The 24,281-nt window shown below is 37.0% G+C and overlaps 1 protein-coding gene across 7 annotated transcripts in view; it reads right to left on the bottom strand.

Moving 5' to 3' along the window:
- ARHGEF28 (Rho guanine nucleotide exchange factor 28) overlaps positions 1 to 24,281 on the bottom strand; it is a 309,493-nt gene that overhangs the window by 94,068 nt on the left and 191,144 nt on the right. For all 7 annotated transcript variants that reach the window (XM_079917337.1, XM_079917335.1, XM_079917334.1 and 4 more), the window contains 5 exons: positions 19,078 to 19,199; positions 15,149 to 15,429; positions 10,328 to 10,535; positions 7,736 to 7,847; positions 4,061 to 4,103 (listed from right to left, as the gene is read on the bottom strand). In XM_079917337.1, the coding sequence (XP_079773463.1) occupies positions 4,061 to 4,103; positions 7,736 to 7,847; positions 10,328 to 10,535; positions 15,149 to 15,429; positions 19,078 to 19,199 (766 nt within the window). The remainder of the gene's footprint in view (positions 1 to 4,060; positions 4,104 to 7,735; positions 7,848 to 10,327; positions 10,536 to 15,148; positions 15,430 to 19,077; positions 19,200 to 24,281) is intronic.

Here is a 24,281-nt window from a genome sequence, read left to right as displayed (position 1 = left end):
CTTTAAAATTTTCATATTAAAATATTAGAGAAAGAAAGGAAATCTTACACTTATAATTTTACCCTGAAAACATTCATCTCCCTGTTTACTAGGCTAATAGAATTTTCCTAGCACATAGAAGCCAAATAACCAACGACATCAAACTGGATTTTATTTATTTTTAGAACAGAGATAATACTCAGCAGACACACATTTCCTTTGTCAATACAGCCTGAGAAACAGACTGTCTGCCTCATGGTTCCATCTCCCCCACTCAATCAGGATATTTGCAATCTGAGACTCTAGGTTGCAAAGGAGAGAACATTGTGGAAATTCCCCCCAAATAAGAGGCAAGTTAGAGGTAATTGTACCCAACCTGTGAACACACTGAACATCACTGATTTTCCTCTAATCCATAGAATCATTCTTTAGGGAAAAAAAAAGTCCCAGCTATGAAGAGGAAATTTCCCTGGAACTTTTATATTTCCCCTAGAACTTCCTCTGATGGTCTTGTATTCTAATATTATTACAAAGAAAGAAAGAAAGAAAGAGTGAATATATTAAAGACCAACAAAAGTATCACGTCAAACCAGATAACACTTCTGCAGACAATTTCCAAGATGAACATTTCATAACCCATGTCTCTCCTATCCCTCAAACTTCTTACTTGTCAGCCTTAGTGGCTAATACATTCATCTCTGGGAAATACCTTCAAAAGCAATCATACTATTGATATGCACCAAAATACATATGATTACATTTTACAAAAACGACTTAAAAGACAACTTCTAGGACTTCAGTTTTTCTCATCTGATCAAAGACTAAGTTATTTCTAAGGCCCTTTCTCACGCTTAAATATAATAAGTACTTAACTGGTACATATTAAACAAAACTAAGTTATTTGACCTCTATATTAGATAATTGAGAGTTCAAACCTCAGTGAATGCATTTAGCATAAATAATAAATTACTTCAGAGCTACCTCAGGTATAGTCAGGACAGTGGGTGTCCTGCCACTCAAACCCTGCACGGTCCATGAAATTGGGTTTGCTACTGAGAGAAAACAGTTGAAAAAGTTAGAAAGGAAAGATGGAAAACAGAAGTGAAAGTGCCCTGCACTACTCAGAATAACACAAGGAACTTAGACCCTCTTATTTCCTTTCTACTTCCACAGCCACCTTCTTAGACAAATCACTGGTTAATATATCTGTAAATTTCCATATCTCTTGTGTCTTAAGCATCCTAATTTGCAAAACGCGTGGAATAATATTCAACAGGCTCACTTTTGGAATGGGGAAAAAAGCACACTTGACAGCTGAGAAAGAATCCTCTCTGGAACACTTTTTGGGACCCCACCAAGAGCCACCCAATGTCTAAGAGAAGAAAAATATGGAGCGGAAATCTAAATCTCAGAATTGAAGAATGATAAGGTCAATGCGATTTTTGAGGTGAAGAAGTCCTCTCCCCTACTTCCCAGCAGGAACACAACTACACTCTCTCAAATGAAAGCAAATGAGTTCCTGTTTACCAGACTCTACTCCCAACTCCCTATGCTACAGAAGACTGTATCAAGAACAATGTTACAGTTTTGATTTAAAACCTACAGGTGCACTGCAATTTATTTAAAAAAAAAGACATAAAATCATACCACTTAATCTTTAATTCCAAAGGTTGACAAGGACCGAGATGACAAAGTAAACAAAACAAACAAACAAAAATACTGAAACACTAATTATTAAAAACTCTGAATCATCTAACCTGGTAGACACGTGAATATCATAGACATGGCCCACTTTCAGATTATCACAATGGGAAACACAGTGTAACTTCTGGGCAGATGTAGAAGGTTGGTTGATTCCATGTTTCAAATCTAATTTAACTATGTGGTATTCACTTACGTAAAAATTAGGTACTTTAGAGAAGAACTCAGAAAGGAAAAGTCCTCAACTGATTTCACAACAGAATGTAAACAGCTTTTCAATTTATAAGAATCTGGAAAAATTTACTTAAACTCTTTCAACATCCCAGAACAAGAATGCCTAACTCTATTATCAATTTGATGACCAATGGAATTACCCACAATAAAGTTTTACAAGCCCCATTCTTCAGAGATTCTTGGCATTACCTTTTCAACAGGTAAACAGATATTTTAAGTATCTTAATAATACGGATATAGCCTCAATATCTTAATCCTTAACCTATTATATCTATAACCTATTTTTTAAAAGAACTGGGCATCTAAGTATTTAAAAAGCTCCAACTATCCAAATTGAAAACTGACACAGGTGAAACTTCAACTTTGAACAGCCAGATTCTCATTTTCTTAAAAAAAATAAAAGGTAACAGATGTATCAGATTTAAGGTAGATGGTGGCAATAAAATAACTGAGTTGTACCATATAATCCTAAGATGGGATAGATGAAGTGCTTGCTCCTATAAGAATGAGCCTGCAAGGTCTGGAGTGAGCCCCCCTTTTAGCTGGCTGCACTCTTTTCCAGAAACGAAGTGATCAACATAAATAAGGGAATTCCAAAGAAGGCAAACCCCCAAGTAAATGTCTATAGCATGACCAAAGCAAAGCATTAGGTCTAGCCAGGGACCCTACTGGTGTATCCAACAAGGTATCAGGAACATAGTAGGGGAGATGGAATATCTATTCTACTAGATACACCAGGGGATATGACTAAGAAAGTCAGATGCTTTCGGGATGCAGACCCAAGACAGACCCAAGAACAGGAAGAAGAAAACAAGAATGAGGAATATGAGAAAAATATTCATCCCATCCAATACAGCCCTATACATCTCATCCAAGTTAACACATTTTATAGGCTAATATTTAACCAATTCTGACATTGGCTCTTCCAGTCTTAAATCCCTCTCTTAATGGAAAATATTTTTGATTTTTAAAAAATCCTTACAATCAGTCTATTACTTCTCCAATTGTTAAAATGATAGCAAGGATAAGACTTCTAACCAGAACGATGACCAGAATGATGAACAAATTCCAGACTTAGTCAACAAATCGCTTAAATGAAGTAATAAACGTAAGCAGCTTAAAATAGTGCCAGGCACATAAAAACACCCAACAACGGTCAGTTGCTGCTGCTCCCGCTGTCACCATCATCATTGCCCTGATGTCCTTTCATCAGCAGCTTATTCTCAAAGGGCATTCTTAGTCTTCCTCTGTTTTATCGTTTCAGAATTTCTATTCTGGTCTCCAAAAAATAGGAATGAGCAAAAGGAGATTTTATTTTTTTCCTTCTTCTTCATACTTTCAGTCCAAGATTTAAAGCAAAATAATCGCTCTTGATCTATATGGTAAAAGGTTTCAGAGTTTGAGCATTAATGGAACCCAAATTAAAACCATTTTCCTCCTTTTCCCATGGTCTCTCAAAGCCAAGCACTTATACCATTTCTGACATAACCCCAGGGCTATTTCACAGTGTGATTCACGAGCAGTTAGTTTCTCAAGACCAACAGAGCGCAGCAATCCAGCCTGTTGCTAGTCAGCTGCCCAAGTTTTACTCTAAGGACAGTTTTACCTTCTAGGGAAAAGAGCAGCTTAGGCATACAGCTTTCAAATCTTCATATTAATCAGAAAACTCATAACGCTCAAAGTACTTTCTGCATCGTTTATTCTTTGTTTCACACTTAACACTTCTAAGCGATACTCTACAACGACAGACAGCAGAGATGTTTAGGCACTTTCTAACACTGACCCGGGGGGTCTGTTACCACAAGAAGTCTTCCTGTCATAGTGGACAGACCTAGTGAGAACCTGATACCTTTCTAAAGCAGGTGGTCTCACACGGCTCCGCATGCTGCTGTACATTGGAAGTGTTTGGCTTTGAAAATAACCCCAGACTACTCTGTCCCTGGTCCTGAGGCCTGTTCATCTGGGGACTGAAAGGAACAGCTGGCAAACCTACACCCATACAGATCAGAAAGGGTACAAAGGATTCAGGCAGGCTCATTTGGCAGAAACGTCTCACAAACTACTGAACAGGTATCAAAAATGATGTGCACACATTTCCAAAGATGGATCAGGCAGTCCCTCAGGAAATCTGGAAGGGTTAAAATACCTTTTTTCTCTTGGTGGCTCCGGTAAGCTGTAAGCTCTTTGCTCTACAAGACACAGAACAATAAAATGAAAACGAAGGCAGACAACCTAGCAGTCGTGTGTTAGTCTGAAGTGCACACACTCAACCGTACATTATCATTACACATACCACCAGTTAGAAAATAATGAAAAAAGTCATTTTATAGAACGAGGGCATTGCTCTGGATATTTTTATCACCTTCCCTAATTTGGAGAGAACGGGGAGGAGGCCAACATAGGGAAACATTTAATGATTTTGTGAACTAAGTTAGCCTCAGCAAGGGGCAGCAAACATTTTCAGAAACGCAGAAAATCAGTTCTGTGTTTCTGGATATTTCTCACCAGAGCGTCATCCCTTATTCGTAACACTAATTCCCCAACGTACAGAATCAATAAATATCTTAGCGGCTTTTTAGCAAAGCTTAAAAGAAAAGTCTTGAAGGCCAGCCTAAGGAAGAGTCCATTTTAATGTAGCTGTAATGCCTTTACAGAGCAGCCAGTTCGGAGATGTGCTTTGTGGCTCATAAAAAAGGGAGCGCCCCTCCTCCATTGGACTGGGGTGGCTGGGTAGAAGGGGCAGGCCCATGCAAGCAGCGTAGCGCCATCTTGTTTCCCAAACCGGAGTACTTACTACAGGGATGGAGCAGAGACACTGATTTAGACAGTGAGAGAGACTGAAGGAGAGAACGGCCACTGTGGAGCACACCATCTACAGAGCGGGGACAAATCCTTTACCGTTACAATCCGGAAGAGTGAAGAGGCAAAACTAGGTTGCAAAGGGAGATGGGCCAGATATATACAGGGGAAAACTAATGAATACATATCTCCTGAAATGTGGAAACATCGATGTTGAACCCAAGACTATCTTGTAGGTAACAGAAAACCTACTCTGAAGAATTCGAAGACTTTTATTTTATTGCCATTAAATATTCTTCAAATTAAGTCATGGGCAGAAATCATTATCCTTTTTGTATACAGACTGAGGTGTCAGGAGAATAAGCCATATATCCCAAATAATCAAGCTAATAAAGTAACAGAATCAGACTCAGAAAACTGGACAAAGTCTAACAGGATTCCATCCATCAGTGCACAATAATTTTCAAAAATACATTCACTTCACTCCTCAAATTTTTAAGTGTAGAGCACTTTTGTCCATCTTGGTGATGCTGTAATTATTTTAACATGGAGAATATTCCTTTCTATCCAAATCCATGATGTACCCAAGGGAAATATAGGATTGGATTTTGTTTTATATATAAAAAGCATTAAATAATAAAGTTGCCACCATTGTACTCTTGGCCCCCTCAAAAACAACAAAAGCATGATAAATGATCGTAAGTAACCCTCTGAAAGTGACAAGAAAGAGAGGACATCACAAATAAGTATAAAAAAGGACTGAAAGACTATCCTGTCTCTGTATATCTGTATTATATCAATAGGTCATTTATGGGCATTTTCCACTGAGGAAGGAAGACTTGGACTCTGTTCAAATAGAAAAAAATTTTAGAACTATTCAAAACTCATTGAAAGAGGATTTATAACAACACAAATGTCAATTTACCTCTGATTAAGCAGATTAAACAATGAAACATTAGAATACATCTTTGAAGTAGGCAAGCTTTCACACCTGTGCTTTGATCTCACACACACACACAGTTAAAATTATTTTTTCTTCCTTAAGAGCTAATTTATTCTTCACAGTCCTATGATTTTGACTGACCTAAATGACACCAATCCAAATGTTTGCTACCATAGAGGAATATCCATTGGGATTTTTGTACATTTAGTGTGTAGCCTCAACCTAAATTGCCTGTTTGTAATACTTACCTCCTGGAGAGTGTCAAACTTCATCCAATAGCCCTACTTTTAAACACACTGTCTAAAGACAAGCTTTTATTCACAGAAAAAACAAAGGAATTGATTTCAGCTTTTTATTCTTTCTAATTCAAACGTGAAGATTTAAGGAATGTATGTAAAGCAAAAATACCCTCCCTTATTCATTAAAGAATTCATAAATCACGGCTCTTTCCCCTTATAAACTATCCATTTTTCTCTCAGTCGTCTGAGATTTCAAACATCAGAACTGTCGGAATTTAATAATCAGAGATACTACAGATATAAAGGCAAAGGCACCATTTTGCACACTGCACAGAAGACTTAAAAGTGTTTTCCAAATAGTTACAGTACAAAGTTAATTCACCATCTCTAAGACTATCAGTGAAAAGGTGTCAAAGCTGCCATTAAAAGGAATCCCAACCTAAACTAAGGTTAGGGAGACCTGGAGATCCTAGAAAGACTTATGGTATTGAAAAAACATCCAGGGCAAATTCAATCCTCTTCTACTCCTGTCCCCTCAAGGTAGTTGTCTCCTTTCTTTCTCTTGGTCCTTTCTCTCCATCTTCCCATTCTAAAAATCAAAACTGACATTTATTATCAGTCCTGTTTTCTCATTCTCCAAAAAGACATCCCAGAAAGAAAAAGGAAAAAAAAATGCCTTGTAGCACTTCTTTTGTATTTTATGTATTTTGTCTGCTACATTCATTCAACAAATATTGATCGAACATCTCCATACATCAGACATTGCTTTAGGATGGCAGGTCCAAGCACAAAGATTATGCTTTCACTGTTGTTCCACATGGCATAAGGATGCAAAAGAACGGCAATGTAACAAAGCAAGAATAAGAAAAAAGGAAAGGAAAAGAAGGAGTAAAATAAATCCTATTTTAAATATTCTATGCTGGGAAATTGGGAATACTTAAGCACGTCTCTCACTTTCTGAGTCTTCTAAGGCTCTTAAGGATAACAGACAAAAAAAGGCATTACCTAATACATTGACAAAAAATTTGTTATAATGCTATGTATTACAGATTGACATTAATACTTCCAAATACAGCTTTAAATGTAATTATTATAACAAATGGTACACAGAAAGTGTTAATTACATTCCAGAATTAAGTTGAAATTTGGGGTAGCGGCTAAGAAGGGCTACAAGGGCAGCTCTGAGTTGCCACAATTGTTCTATTTATTGATCTCAATTCACTTTTGAAAATTCATCAAGCTACATGCTTCTAACATGCACCCCTTTCTGTAGGTATACTATATTTCAGTTAAAATTTTATTGTATAAAAGTTGTATTTCTGATTGCTTACATAGGCCACAAAAAAATGTTTGAGATATATTTACTTGTGTTTCAAGTATGTTCTGTTATTTTAACTTTCTAAAGTCCCTTGTTAAATAAAGAAATGAAGACAATCCATTTTGCAATGCTTTTGCAACTGTGAGGAATTGGATTATTTCAGCAATTTATATGTAGGACAAAAGTAACTTTTATAACTTCCTTAAATAAAATTCTCTAAAGCCCTCACAATAAAGAACCTAGAATAAATCATAGTTTACACTGTCCTTGAGGAAAACATTTTATTCAAAAAGAATAAGGCAACAGAGAGGTGTGTACACATCTGTGATTTCATCAAAATCAAATTTATACCTTGTCTGATATCCAATGAGAATAGGATTTTGCCAAGCTTAGAAAAATCAATAGTGAAAATGACATTGAAAATACTAGCCTGCTGCTCTTACATACTTTATGCACTTTTACTAACTGAAAATCCAGTCTAGAAAAGAATGCTTTCACAGCCAAATGGTAACTAATGCTTACCTTCAGCTGAATTGCACACTGTAAAGTCACGGATCAATCGAGTTTTTCCTAAAGAAATTTTGGGTGATGAGCAGGAATAAGAACGTGAGCGGACTCCAGAAAACAATGATTCCTAAAAGAAATCATAACGAAGTTTAAAAAAAATTCTATGGAAGACTTGAAAGTATGTGTTCATCATCAAAATCAGAACCTTTAAAAAAAGGATTCAACTTGAACATTTCTGAGGTAATCTTATTAATGATTTGTTTCTGTTTGCCTCTCACAACTTTAAAAATGTTATTGTCTTTTTAATGCTTTAGTAAACTTGAGCTTTTGGGAATAGTTTCTATATTTCCTATATACTTTAGGATACAATCATGACATCCCAACCATGTTGGTTAAAAGTGAAAAATCAAGTCACATGACTTTCTCTGCGTATTCAACGAGTTTGACTTTTTTTTTAACCCGAGTTGTCACTTATTTTTGTTACTTTAAACTGTAGCATTCAAGCAAAATTCCATATTAACTGAGATCTCTATACATAATTATTAGAAGGTAGAGGAACAGTCACCTAAAATGACAAGTTTTTAAAAGTTCCTAATAGCTATTTAAGTTTGTAATGTTAGCTGCAGCCTCCAGGAAAGAATGCATCAGGTCATTACACAAATCCTTCTAGTCTGTGCCCATCTTTCAACAGACCTTCCATCCAGCACTTCCTGGGATTTTGCTTGAATTATCACTTATTTATATATGTTCAACTTTATTTCTTTTAAATGACCTGCTATTTTTTTCCTGTTTTCCCAATTACCTATTATTTCTATTATTATATTGGCAACATACATGAAAAATGCAAGCTGGATAGATAATTTAAAAAATGCTTTTCTTACATGTTCTAGAAAATTTAAATGAATACACAATAGAATGCCACTAAAGCCACTTATGGCACCCAAATCCCATCCAACAGAGGCCTAGTGGCCTTAGGATTGATGCCCACCCCCATCCATTTTTAAGATACCACTTAAGGTTACAGGTGAAAGAAAGTGGTGCAAAATGTGTTACTAAACTAAAGCCATCAGCAACTGTCCTTCTCACAAGCACTGTTCCCTTTTTCTCCCTAAGTGAAAGCACATGGTTGCCCTAGGCTTACGGTTTAGTTGAAGAGCCTGGAGGAAAGTTGAAAACAGAAGCCTGATCCTGCTTCAAAAGGTCTTAAGCCATGGCTCCCTGACTTACTTATTGGGAAAGACCCAGTGGGCCTGGATGTCCGAAAGGTCAACCCGAGTTGTCCTATAACCCTAACAGTGAGTTGGCCACAAAGGGCCCTAGCCAAGTACCACCCTCTGCCTTTAAGTCATGCATGGTAATCATTTTTCATAACAGGACTTTGAAAATTATCCAGAATTCTTTGGCAAATTTACACAGGGTAATTACAGAGGCAAGGCAAGACATATTTTATAGGAAAGATTCTTCTTAAAAGTGAACAGCATGGAACTGTTTCACAAAGAATTACTTTTCATTCCAAGTAATGATGAATTTTTCACAGTTCCATTCAAAATGCAAATCTGAGAAGCAGCTACATTAACAACCATACCTATTTCTTATTATCCAGAAATATCACATGACCTTTAGGTTCAGAAGATTATGACAGCTCCACAGGACTCAGAGCTGAGGGAAGTGGATTCAGGATCCGGGGTCAGGAGGCCTAGATTTGAGTTCTGACTCTATCACCAAGCTTGGGCAATGTGGACATCTAATCTCTCCAGAACTTCAACTGATCAAAAATTAAAATAAAAGTACTCCCTTATATCCTAGGTGAGTTATGAGAAAATTAAACATTTTATATAAAAGCATGTTTTGTATATTGTAGAGAACACTACAAAAATAAAGCATTACCATAACCACCATATGTTTGTGGTATGAGACGTTTGGGCACAGCACACATTGTTTTATAGTAGTAAACTCGATTGAAAAAGAAAACAAGTGGACAACAGAAATCCAAAAGAAAACATAGGTCCAAACAGAAAAGGGCTTTCTCTGCAAGACTGGAAGAGTTTAGTCTTTTTAAAAACCACAACAAAATGAAATTCCAATGCAAAAATGCCAATGACAGAAAAGCTGTCTCCTATGGAAAAACTGACAAAGGAGACATCTGGTGTTCCAGATGAGTCCTTGCAGCCAGGAACGCTCAACAAATGTCACCTCTGCCTTAGCAATATTATTTACCTTAACACCAGTGCCAACTAAAATTTTATGTGTGCAAAACAAGTTTGATCACTTAAACTCACTTCATACTACCAGCTTTTCTCCCATTGCTTAAGGGGTGATGGCAGAAATCACAGTATAAAATGGTAAAATTTTCCAAGTATGTGAAAGATTACTGTATTGGTGGTGATTCGTGAAAACAAATCAGCCATTGTAAGTAAGGACTATACACATTAGAGTGGGAGAGAGTAAAAAGGCAAGCTCAGGCAGCTCACGGGTCTTCAAAAAAAAAAAGTTTACACATGTGACCATAACATAATTTGTCTTTCAGAGATGGGTGGATTTAGACAACATATTTTTCAGGCTTACAATAAACCAAATAATAAACCAAATTAATACCAATAAGAATACCTTCAGCTGCAGGCTACTTGATAAAGAAAGTGATTCAGTCCTGGAGATATTAAAATCTGGTTCAGTGTTGGTCTCAAAAGAGTCCAATTCATCCCCGCTAGGAATGCCAGTTCTCGAGGAACTCTGAGACACTGGAGTGTGGCAAATGCGCGACCGCTCGGAATGCCCCTCTCCTTCACTGTCAGCATCCAGGGCATCAAGGCTGGAACTGGATGGAGCACAGAGTAAACAAACAACTAAATCACCAAGTAAGACAGAGCCATGGGTTTCTTTTTTTTTTTTTTGGGCTGCGTTGGGTCTTTGTTGCTGCACGTGGGCTTTCTCTAGTTGCAGCGAGCGGGGGCTACTCTTCCTTGTGGTGCACGGGCTTCGCACTGCAGTGGCTTCTCTTGTTGTGGAGCACAGGCTCTAGGCGTGCTGGCTTCAGTAGTTGTGGCATGCAGGCTCAGTAGTTGTAGCTCACGGGCTCTAGAGCGCAGTCTCAGTAGTTGTGGCGCACAGACTTAGTTGCTCCATGGCATGTGGGATCTTCCCGGACCAGGACTCAAACCTGTGTCCCCTGCACTGGCAGGCGGATTCTTAACCACTGTGCCACTGGGGAAGTCCCGAGCCATGGGTTTCTATTTCTCTGAATTCAGATTTTCTCATTGGCGTCAGCTGCAATGGGCACCCGTTTAATATCTAACAAAATTCATGCTTAAGTGATTTTTATTGTTTTTTTCTCCCCCCAAATAGCCTCTTTTTAAACAAGATTTTATGTTTCCCCAAATGAACATTTCAACCTAGCAAAAGCCACTTCAAGTGCTCTAAGAAACGAAAGCTGGTTCAAGTTAGTACTATCCTCACGATTTTTGCTTTGTAAATATAATTATTACAAGCCTCAAATAGCTACCCTTCAAATATTAAAAACACAGACAAAACAGAGCCACTGAGCTGTCAGGGGTGGGGGGGGCAGGGGAGGGCCTTTGGGGCAATTTGCATGTGAAAAATACCACGTGGCATTCCCTCTTTCACCCTTGGACAACACAGGAGGGTGGAGGCACACGTAAGAAAACAAGGAGAGACGTGCAAAGATCTCATCCCAGAGTTGGTGTCAAGAAATGGGTCAGGCACGGGTCAAGTGAGGTTCCAAATATGTCACATTCAATTATCATTTTTAGAGATTTAAAAAAATGATTCCCATGAAACTTACATGTCAGAAACAGGTGGTGATTCTGCTTATCTACTGCTTTTCTTTCCTCATTTAACTTTGATAACCATAAAATTAAAAGGCGAGAATTTGACCTTGCACATTCCTGGCTCCTTCCATCCATCTACATTTTAAACCACTCAAACTTTGAGGCTGAGGGCTTCCACAGGCATGTTAATGCACAGTGCATTTTTAAATGTATTTTTTCTTTGGTTGTTACAATTCTGGAGTTAAAATTTTAATAACAACACAATAAACCATCTTGATTTTGAAACACAAAGAAACAGACTTCAAATTTGGTTATTTTCCTTAAAAAACCATAGGCTATTTAATGGCCACTGAATCTCAACTTAATAAATTACATGGCATTTGGAACAGAGATCCTACCATATATGTCTCTAATCCAAATACTCAGACTCATCTCTAATCCTTGAGCTATTTCAGGGTCCCTCCTGGGCACCAGCAAACCCAGCAGTAAAGGCCATGATCGTCACCACTGAGGATTTCCAACGTGGGGTTTTCTCCTTGGAGAACTCATTGAGGGCCTCCACCTTGACCTTGAGGAGGAGAGGACAAATTGGAGGTGGACTTCACACTTTAATTCAACTCCTAAAGATGGTGGAGAGCATAAAGTTATTCCTCATAAAAAAAAAACTAAAGCTTAGTTAAGAAAACCTTTCTGGTGAATGCTGATGTGTTGAGTATTACAGCAATGTAACTACAAGTATTTTAAGGTGCTATATAGGTTCCTTAGTTCAGTGATGATCAGAAAGAGACCCGGGGTGGGCGTGGAGGGGAGATTTGCTGATGTCTTGTGCCTCTGCATTTGTCTTTCAACTTGTGATCGCCATACTAATGAAAATTAGTTCAAATGGTTGGCTGCCTACGAGAATATCGTGTTTTAACACAAGCCTTTCCAGTTATATACAGCATTTCTCCATCACTATGAATACACCCTAGAAGTATTTTATTTTATTCTTTATAGTATACTTTAAAACATTCCTTTTTCTATTCATTCAAACTGGGCTACTATTTTCCTTTGTTAAGCTATTAAACTAAGATATTTGGTATCAAATAATATTATTTAGAATAATAATAGTCTTCAGGATTACCTCTAGGTTTCTCATTTTATAACCATTTTTCAAAACCCCATTAGTGGGATATGAAATAGATTCAATAGGTTGTGACCAGCATTTTCTTTTCAAATAGTATAGAATAGAAAAAAGCAGAATATATAAAATAACATGTGGAATGTAACATTTGTTTAAATTTTATGTGTGTGTGTGAGGGGAAGGTTCATGGTATTACAAGGATTTCTTTTTAAAACGAAAAAGAAATTCTTTTTTCCTTTCAAGAATTCTTTGTAAGACAAAAAAGGTTTAAAAAATGTAAGTTTTAAAACAAACACTTGTCTTTTATCACCAAATTTTTGTTACAAAATTTTTAAAAATAAATGTTGCATTGCTTATTCTCCCCTCAGTTTTTATTGTGAGCCCCAAAATTTCTCCTTCATGAGAAGTTCCCAGCCTCTGGGAATAAATTCACTTATTAATGAATTGGGTGCATTTCACTTTGGGTTCATTATCAATTGTTCCTTGTCTTCCACGATGACACCCACTGAAGGGAGGGTCCCACGGCCATGCCAGGGCCAAGATGGAGCTTTCTGGGGAACTCAAGTCCTTTCTCCTCACTCGTTTATTTTTCAGAGGAGATGGAATGTACAGGAGGTAAATTCAGAAGGGACCATTTTCTCATAAGACATCATCATCCTCTCCTTATTCCCTCCCCCCACACCTGAGCTATGACATCTTTACAGAGGCTTCAAATTACCTTTACTCAAACTGGACAGTTTTTCTTATATTCAACTCCATCTGCAGCAGTGAGATGTTTAAATGTCCCAGAGAAGACCATGATCAGAAGATACAATTTAGATATCCTGTGAATATTTGCATATGCAGTACAGAGAGCCCATCTTTGGCTTTTCCTCCTTTTCGCTAGAGAAGCTCCTATAAAGAGCTTATTCACCTCTTGAGATCTGGGTCACAAACTCAACAGATCTTAAAGATCCTGCCAGAATGCATTAATCACATGGTTCAATCTGTCTCTGCAGAGCTCTGGAGAATCTTGCCTTGACCGTCAGCCTCTTGTCCCAAGCAGATTTGTGGAGAGCCCAAAATGTCCCATCAGTTCAATTTGCAGCCATGACCATGCAAGTATCTTTAAAACCATAATTCACACAATAAAAATCTAGAGAAAACCTTTTATTATTTATGCACCAGACATTACTCTTGGTACCGATATCTGTTAAAGTTTTATAACCTCAAGTTATTGTATATCAGTGCAAAGTGGAGCCCAGTGATTGGCACCCAGTGACTGCTGCTTCCCCTCCCTTTCACTCCTTTCTGATTAAGCCTCTGTAGAATATTCATTCAGATAAATATTTATATACACACACATGTGTGTGCATTCTATTTTCATTTTGATTCATAATTTTATGTGTAAAACTAGACATATAATCAGAGGTCTAAGGCATGAGGAGAAAACAAGCTATTTCCTAAGGAAAGTAGAGAGAAGGATAAAACGAAATCAGTAAAAATGGGCCTATTCCCTAAAGAAAACAGACAACAGTACGAATGGATAAGACGTGAATACAAAGGTACAGGGTCACACACACACACACACACACACATATATAAATATGTACAGTCATATCCTATACAATAAAACTATTGTTTTAGTGACATTTTTACACATACAAGAAACAGTGTAAGGTAACTATAAGTTACAGAGCATAAAAATAAAACAAACACCCATGAGCCCACTCAACTTGAAAGGAACATTGGCCACACCATTGTTTTATTCCTTCTCATTCTCTACATTGCCTACTCAATGTTACAACTATCTTAAATTGGGGGATTTTTATCCTCTTCATTCTCATTTGTGATTTCCTTATTGCTTAAGCACATTATACATGCCCTATATTAACAGATTGTTTGCTTTTGCATTTTATAAAAGTGAAATCTAACTGAAGTATTTTGTGGCTCCTTTTTTGTTCCACTTCATGTTTCTAAGTTGCATATGATTATGCATGTAGATGTAGTCGTAGTTAATTCATATTCACTATAGTACGGTATTACATTGTGTAACTATAGTGTACTTTATCTATTCATTCCCCACCATTTGGGCTATTTCCTACTGCAATAAACAGTCTTACATATGTCTCTTAGGACACAGAAGTAAAACTGCTGGGTCATAACATATATGCGTATCCAACTTTATAAGGAAATGCCAAAGTGTTTTCCAAAGTTATTATACAATTTTCACTCCTATGAACTGTACACAGGAGTTTCTATCGCATGCATTTTCACCAAAATATGGTGTTACACTTTTAAAATTTCTGCTTATCTAGTAAGTATTAAATGGTATCTCGTGGTTTTCCTCTTTTATATTTTTGTCACTTTTCTTATGTATCTTACTTTCAAGTCGAGGAATATAAGAACCTAAAAGGGGGCAAATTTTGATGTAGAAATAAAAATGGTGGGGACAATAACAATAAGAAAATAGAATTTTCTAAGTCCTGCTACAAGGTTCTTTGATTTTCTACATTTTCCCTCTAGAATGTAGTACCTTACCTTCTTTTCTTTAGATGACTTTGTTCCTTTTCAAATCCATGAAGACCAAAAGAAAGATTCAAACTGGAAGCATATGAACTAGATGGTGACATCAAAGACGGCTGGGTTTCGGTGTGTGATGGGACTTCTGTGTTCTCATTTGGGGGGTACGTGCCAGCACTGGTTTCAGTAGGAAGGATGGGCTTGCTGTTCTGAGGCCCTGGAGTAGAGCCCATGGATTCAAGGCAAGTGTTTTCAGTGATTCCCTCTATGTTAATATAGTTAATATCCAAATCACCAACCTGGTAGTTGAAAGAAAAATAGTTGCTGAGCAAAGAATAAAGTTTTCATAATTTAAAAACCTTCCAGCTTATTTATCCTTTTTTGTTTGTTCTTGTTTTGCTTTATGTAAGCAGAGAATTCTTACATGATATATTTTTGTTCACATGGTTGCTATCCCATAATTCACAAAAGGAAGAAGACTGAGCATTTTATAAACTTTATTACAAAACCAGAAACTGACTATGCTTTTAGCATTTTATGAACCACTGACTCAAAAGAGGGGAAATGTTTTAAATACCTGAGAGAAAAACTAAAGAGTAGGCATTTTAGCTTATAAAATAGTTTATAGGAATCTGGGTAACTAAGTTAGTGGTGGTCACATAAATCTGAGTCTCCCAAACAAAAAGAAAACCAAATAAAGCTACATAAGACATACGGATTTAGCATAACTAGAAGACAGACAATGCCCCAAACTTTAAATTACCTGTAAATAATAAACATCAAATCTCAGCAAGAAACCTGTCATATACTTGCCATAAGCCTTTGCATAGAGTAAGGGCAGTCTGGAAAAATCTGCCTGGTAGGGAGAGCAGGGAGCTAGTGCAGGGCCTAAGACTGATCTAAAATCATCACCAGGAAGAGAAAGTACAGCTTCCTCTGGACCGTGTGAAAAAAAAAAGTCCCGGTTGATCACAGCGCTTGCTCTACGGAAGGGGCTTAAAAGTACTGGTGATCTGAGGTGGTGGTCATCAAAAGGCATCACTTCTGGGGGAGAAGACAGTAAAAACGAAGAGAGTAACACCATTTAGAAATAAGACACTGAAGGGGAAAAGAAGCAAAGGGGGAAATGCAGGGCCCTAAATCAACCACCATCATAATAATAATTTACTAAGGCAAAAACAATCAAGGAATGCTAGTGAGTGAGAGTCAAATCAGTAACTGGATATGTACAAAGACTCAAACTAACTCCTCACAAGATACACAATAATTTTTTTAAAAAAATAGTAATTTTACTGAAAAGAAACTTGGTAGATCAAAGATATCACCAGTAATGGGACAAATTATTGTCATGTGCCTCCTGATACAATGCACTGAGAAGAACATGACATCACCTCTGTAATATTCCTGCCAATCACACATAACCTGAATCTAATCATAAGGAAATATAAGTCAAACCAAAATTAAAGGACAGTATAGCAAAAAACAAAATAAGAAAACAAACAACAACCTGGTCTGTATTCTTCAAAATTATCAATGTCATAAAAGACAAAGACTAAGGAACTGTCCCAGCTTAAAGGAGACTTAAAGAGACACAACAACTAAATGCAAGATATGTTATTGAATTTTCTTTTGCTACAAGGAACATTATTGGGACAATTGACTAAAATTGAATAAGGTCTGTAGACAGCTAATAGTACGGTGTCAATGATGATTTCCTGATTTTGGTAACCATATGTGCTTAAGTAAGAGAATATCCATGCTTTTAGGAAAATACACCATGAAAGACTGAGGGGTAACGGGGCACCATATTTTCAATTTACTCCCAAATGTTTACTATTTATATACATATCATAAGCATTTGCATGTACATACACACAACACATACTTAGAATAATAGAGTAAAATATGGTAAAATTTGGAGTTTTTTTGATAAAGAGTATACAGGGATTCTTTGTGCTGAATTATGTAGGCTTGAAATGATGTCCAAATTAATGTTTTTTCAAAGTAGTTTACCTGACAGAGTAATTTTCAAAGTAGTTTTTGTCATGTGAGTTTCCTCATTAGATAGGCTGATAACCTTGAAAATTTACAGGAAACATCATAAACAAGCTAGCAATCTTTTCAGGCTTCTGTGCCAGGTTGAAGGAGATGAAGAAAATTAGATAAAATTCTTTCCAGATATTGCTAGAAATTATTTTTGATATGCAGATTTTGGACTCGTCATTTTGTCCTTGCTATTCAAATGGACACAGGAACAGTAAAAGAAATGATGTAACTATACTACACCGATATAGTGAACTTTGTGATTTGTATCCAGATTTTGAGTTTTGTTTTCATGGCCCAAATTCAGCAATCCTCTTCCTCATTTCAGTTCATCAATCAGGCTGTTCGTACTCTCTTTAAATGTATGATTCACATTATTAAAGCAATATTTCTCTCACTCAAAGTATTTCCAAACAGAAATTGTATCCTAACTTCATCTTTGGTTTGGGAAGTTTTGCATTTTTAATGTATTTTAGAACATATAAGGACACAGTTTGCCTCCACATAATGTCCAGTCAAGTATAATTTTAACTACTTGACGTAGATGGAAGTGCTGTAGTATTCACTGAGGTTCAGAACGAAAATATATATATATATATATATATATATATATATATATATATATGGACTCAAATGTATTTCATTTAAATGCTGAGAAAATATGGCAACAGAATAAAACCATTAAAATCAGAATGTGGCTAGAGCAGAGTAAGTCCAATTACCTTGTATCTTCAAAGACTGTCCCCAGAACTCCCACTTTGTCCTAAACTCTGTGTCTCTCCTAGATTTCTATAACTAGGGCTGACATTCAGCTGCTTTACACCAAAAAAAACTATACCAGTTATTTACAGCTGATGTCCATTCTGATTTATTGGTTCTTCTGTCGTTTTGAATATCATTCCGATCTATGCCATTTATACTAGGCATTTAATGTAACAATGTTTCATAACCCAAAGGAAAAAGCAAAGACATTCAACCAATGGGCTGAACTTGAGACCTACTAGACAGGAAAAAAGTTTATATCAGAGAAAACATCAGTAAGTAATAGGGCTCAATATATGCACACTAACAATAACAACAACAAAGGGTAAAACAGATTATTGCTCAATGAACATCTATATAGTGTTTCTTATGTAGGGATTAGGTTTTAAAGCCAGGGGGTAAAGCAGAAATTGTGTGCTGTCAGAATTACTCTTGAAACTCCCTTAAGTCTCTCATAAATTAGGGCGTGCAGAAATTTTCAGATCTATAACTAAACTTTAATTTTTATAAATATTAAAATTTGAGGATCACTGAGCTAGAGAAAAGACCAAAGAATAAATCCATATGTAGATGCCATTCAAACCATCCGCCTGTATGAGGTTTAACTCATAAATCTCTATCAGGGAATGGGTGGAGAACTCTAAAGGGTTCCAGGTTCCCTACAACATGACACCATTCTGTTTTAATATTAAGGCTCTATAACTTAAGTACACGTTAACAGGTGTGTTGTGAGGATTAAGCAAGTAATTTGTGTGACAGCTTCACGTGGGGCTGACATCAAGCTCTGGCTCTCAGTGTTTGCTGGATTTGAATATGAATACTGCTTCATCAGGTCAGAGAAGAAATTGGTCTCCCAAATGTCATTTCCAGTTTTGGCCTCATGGATGAGCCCTCACACTCGTCTCCTTGAACGGTGTCCTAAGACTCCTCCCACGGTGCTTCTCGGTGGGAGCTACGGTGTGCTGTGTTCTGAAGGAAGGACCTACATTAAATGCCCATATGGCGAGATTTCACAGCAACATCACCTGGGCTGCGCTTAGGCGGAAATTTTCAGAGGAACACAGCGATGCGGAATGCATTTCTCACATGCTCAGGTTTTGAAAAGAGGGCAGATCCCCCTAGTAACATCACTCACACCTTACCTGATCTATCACCATGCAGTTAGCATAGACTTCATCACCGCCATTCAGCATGTCAGAAAGCCGGTCAGCAGCAAGGAACGTTGGGGGATGCTTGGATTTTTTGAGGACATCAAAGGAATGATCTAGAGGAAAAATGAAAACAGGACAAATAAAGTAGTAGGAATTTATTTTACAGTTAAGCTTTACCTTCTTAATCAAACCACAAGAAAAAAATCAAGATGGCATTTTGCTGTCTTCACATATTAAGATCAACACTGCAAATGAATAGCTCTAGATAAACGAATATGTGCCCATTTCAAGCAGTATTTTTCCAATCATGAGAGATGCACATAAAAATCAATTAGGTTTTTAGCCTTCAATTCCTAACACTAAACTAAAACTCGTTTCACTTAATAATGTGGAAGCATTAGTGATCATACTGTGAGCCTCGGACTCCATTGAAGTGTTCAGACTCCAGACCCTTTACTCAAGGACCCAAGATAGGACACAGTCCAGCAGTTCACTGCCTGCTGAATATGCATAATCTCATTCAGAAAGAGTTTTGCTCCTATTTCAACTACAGAAATGTTTTTGCTTGCTTCCCACGTTCTCAGGTTTGTTCCAAACAGATGAAGTTGCTCAAAGTTGAGTCCCAGAGAGTTGAGATGCTACTGTATTTGTGGGTAACATAAAGTTGAAGGTAATAAAACACAGTCGAGCCAGAATGCCTCATTTCTTGTGACTCGGGCTAACTTACTTGATCTCCAAATACCTTTACAGAGTTTTCTCATCCGTAAAAGCAGATAATTATTATGCTTTCTTCATAGTGCAGTTATAAGGATTAAATGAGTTCAGATATGCAAAGCACTTAACACATGCCTAGCACTCAGCAACTGCTCAATAAATAGTCACTATTATATTTTATGTTTTGTTATTATTAATGGTGATTTTACTGTTTTCAGTGTGAGGTATAAGGTTATTAATACTAATCATAGTATATTATACTAATAAGAGATTCTTAATATCTGTAAATGACTTTACTAGGGTAGACTGAAAGTTATATCCATAGCAAACGTCACCCTCACTGACATTCCAGTATGTTTTCTTGAGTAGGTACAAAAGGGATAGTGTTACGTCTATTCCATCAGAAATGGCACTAATCCTACCACCTGTCTTATTTATGTCATGGCTTAAAATCCAGGTAAGCCTGTGGGAATGAGTCAAGAAATGGAAAAACATTAATAACTGTTGCGCTAGTGTAACAGGAGTAAAAAACTCTATTCTTTCTGGAAAGTCCTAGATGACATTATAAAATTTACATACAAATATGTATGAGCCAAATGGCCCAGGCCTCAGATTCTACATCTAAGTATACCTCTTCTCCACAGAACAGTCAAGTGAGATTTAATTAAGCTTCTTGAGGAAATATACAATGTAAAAGGAAAACATTGTTTATAGTGTCTCGTTTTATCAATTTATTTAAATAGTTAGCAATATAACATACATAGCCCATAAATACTTCATAAGTATAATTTTTATGATCAATTACTATATATTTTCATTCTAACTACAAAAAATAAAAGCATGTTCTAAAAGGTATAAATCAAGAATCTGACAAGCCCAATGTGTTCTGAAGAAAATACTTGCTCATTTATCATTTTCCAGCATGTTTGAAAAACAATCATAAGTAACTCAACATTGCCCTCTGAACTGTAATTAATCCAGCTTAACTGCTCTACAACATCTTAAGTTCACAGACTATAAAACAGCTGGCTTGGGAGGTTGGTTGTGCCCCTTTTTAACCATTTTGATCATGGCTAAATTAAGACTTCATTGAGAACTAGACCATCTTAAGAACTAACAATATACTCAACAAAACAATTGCAAACATTTGATGGATTTTAAGAACATAGAACTAGGGCTTCCCTGGTGGCGCAGTGGTTGAGAGTCCGCCTGCCAATGCAGGGGACACGGGTTCGTGCCCCATTCCGGGAAGATCCCACATGCCGCGGAGCGGCTGGGCCCGTGAGCTGTGGCCGTTGAGCCTGCACGTCCGGAGCCTATGCTCCGCAACGGGAGAGGCCACAACAGCGAGAGGCCCGCGTACAGCAAAAAAAAAAAAAAGAACATAGAATTAGATGAAATATTACTCCAAATTTTCTGGCACCAGTGAATGTATTGGCCAGTTACCCAATATCCAAGTTCTTAATTACCAAGAGAGCAAGTTCTGTGTTCAGCACTGACCCTTATATCTCCAGGATGAGCAGGACGACGAACTACTTCCTTTTTCACATACACAGGTAAAAGTCACTCGGATTCAACTTTTTCTTCCACAAACAAATCTACCTAGCCCGATATAGCAGATCAGAATCTATAAGGAGATCATACACAAGCAGTTAAATAAACTTAAAGATGGTAGAGTTACTTGGACCAAGTTGGGGTCTAATTTGTTTTCTGCACGATTAATTTGATCAGTGTTTTAGAAAATGATGGAATTTTTTTACAAAGACAGATCTATAATCTCTTATCTGTGATTTTGAAATCTAGATATCTCTGAAAATCAAAACTTTTTTCTTAAGTTTGGTTCAAAAATATATTTGTTGGCCTGACCTGAACTCACATGGGGCCCTGGAGAATCCCTATTTACCCCACTTGGTATGAACATTCATACATTTTGTTGCAGAAATACTACCATGCTAGATGACGGCACTGCCCTAGTGTATACTATGCAAGTCATATCATATATAAGCACTATGCCAATAAGATCTGAAAATTCTGAATTCCAAAACAAATATGGTCCCAAGAGTTTCAAAGAAGAGACTGTAGATCTCTATAAAATTAACCATAGCAGATATTAGACCAGTATTTCCCAAGATTTTGTTATTCTTCTACCAAATTCAGTTTTGCCATATCTATAGATCACCTCTATATTATATTCTCTAGTAGTTTTTAGATTGACTCACCATTTTCCTTTGAAAAAAAATTAATTTTCATAGAAATACCTTATTCTCACTGTAAACACCAGTATTTCCTGTCAAAAGCAGAAGGGAATTATACATACTAAAACAAGGGAACACAAAACAATAAACTACATTCTGACTAAACACAGTTTCCTCTCAAAGCTGAAAGTCTACAGGGCCTTTTCTCTGTCATAAAGGAAGAGTCTGAAGGATTTGAGAGGTGTTAAAGAGGCGATGGTGCCAACTGACCTCCTCCTTGAATCAGAAGGTCAAAAGAAAATGGAAAAGGAAATACCTGCCTTACTATGTGACTCAATGTCATCTAGTGTTAGGCTGGGACACCATCTCCAAGATCAACAATGCCCAGAAGAATTCACCCTACACTTTGGATAACCTGCCTAGACCCTGTCCTCATCCTGTTACTTAGGTAATGACAGTAAGTCTTGTTGGGGGAGGACACAACTGTACAAAATCTTAAGATAGTAGTGAGAAGGGAAAATCTTCCTCCTCTCTAGATCTGTCATCCCAAACCTGCCATGTAGATTTTCTGAGTCACTCATTGTAACTATTTATAAAACTGGCCCCCAAATCTTGTGCAGTGTAACTCTCTGGAGCATCCATAGCTTCCACTTGCCAAAAGGCACCGAAAAATAATAGGATCTAAAAGTGAACACAGACCAGCAACCAAAAGGTGACACAGACTTACTAGACTTCCACTCCTTTATTAACTTCAGCATTAGTCACTGCAAGTAACGGGCTTCAAACCAGCAGAATAAGATTTATTGTGGAAAGAAAGTAAGTCTTAAAAAGTACCTTCAGATAAACATCAGCTACGTATATTAAAGTGGTTAATGCTCTACTGTGCTTCAGCGCAAAGAAAAAGCACAACGGTTTCATTAAAAAAAATAAAACTGATCTTTTCAAGAGTTTCAAGATATAGGATGTCATTACTTCCATATGTAACCATTTAGTAGCAAATTAAGTGAAAAAGTATTGCCGCCCCGCCCAAAAAAAAAGTCCTTCAGGTGTTTCGTCAACGACCATATAGAATTAATTTGCAATAAAAAAATCAGCTCTTTGTCTTAAAGGAATGCTGTTTTGTAAATAGTTTGTCTTAGCAAAAAGCTAAGCAAAATCTAATCTTACAGTTTTGTTGATAGTATGAATTTTTAATATTTGGCAAACCCATATTTCAGACATGGTAAAAAAGTAACTAAAACTCAACTCCCATCCAGCTGCCAATTTTAAATTAGTGAAGAGCAATGTATTGCAGTAATTGAGAGCAAGGGTCCTGGAATGCTTGGATTCAAAGCGCTGTTCCACCATCTATTAGCTTGGGTGACTTTGGGCAAGTTACCTAACCTCTCTGTACCTCCATTACCTGATCTATAAAATAGGAATGATAATACTTCTCTCTCATAGAATTGTTGTGTGGATTACATTGTTTAACGTTTTAAGTGATTAGAACACAATCTGACACAAAGAAGGATTTTAATCTGACACAAAGTGAGCACCATGTAAATTCTTGCTATTATTATACAAGTAAATGAGGTTGTATAGTTTTGATACTTTCATGTAGTTTTGCTTCTTAAAAAAAAAAGATTTCAACTTTGGTTATAACTTTTCACATTTAAAATTAACCCAAGGTAACTGGAATGCACAAAACATTCCATTTACTACACGAAGAGCTTTTAAAACGTTTTCACTCTTATTTCAGACTCAGCTAATGTTAAGAAACTTTGAAAAGTCCATCCTGAACAAAGTCACCAAAAAACAAAGCCAACCTGCCCATAAAATTTACCTCCAAGGATGTAAGGATGAGATCCTTACGAAATGGGAGAGATGATAAGAGTGGGACGAAAAAAGCATAAAGTCAGACAATCAGAGACAGCATTTCTCAAGAACAAAGGGACTATTTCAGAAACTACGATGTTCTAACATGATGAAGTGGACTCCGGCCAGGTTCTCCCTGCAGAATGCTTAGAGGATAAACAGTAACTCCGAGGGGATTCCCCCTCTCTCCCCCCTCCCATTATTCTCACTGCTCTGTAATGTGATATATGGAACTCTACAGGGACTCCCTGAAGGAGAAATTTTCATTAGCATTTCCTTGCTATAATAGATGCTCTAGTTAGGTGACACAAGAGAGACAACTGAAAGTAAATACATTTCACCCAGAGAAGGAAGGAGAATTAGCACTAGTAAGGAGGAGAGGGAAAGGCAGATGCCTCCCCGTTCTCTGACATTTACACCTATCCCAACTCT

The sequence above is a fragment of the Stenella coeruleoalba genome (genome assembly GCF_951394435.1).
Source record: "Stenella coeruleoalba genome assembly, chromosome: 3".
Lineage (NCBI taxonomy): Eukaryota > Metazoa > Chordata > Mammalia > Artiodactyla > Delphinidae > Stenella > Stenella coeruleoalba.
This window is presented reverse-complemented; position numbering and strand designations above follow the sequence as displayed.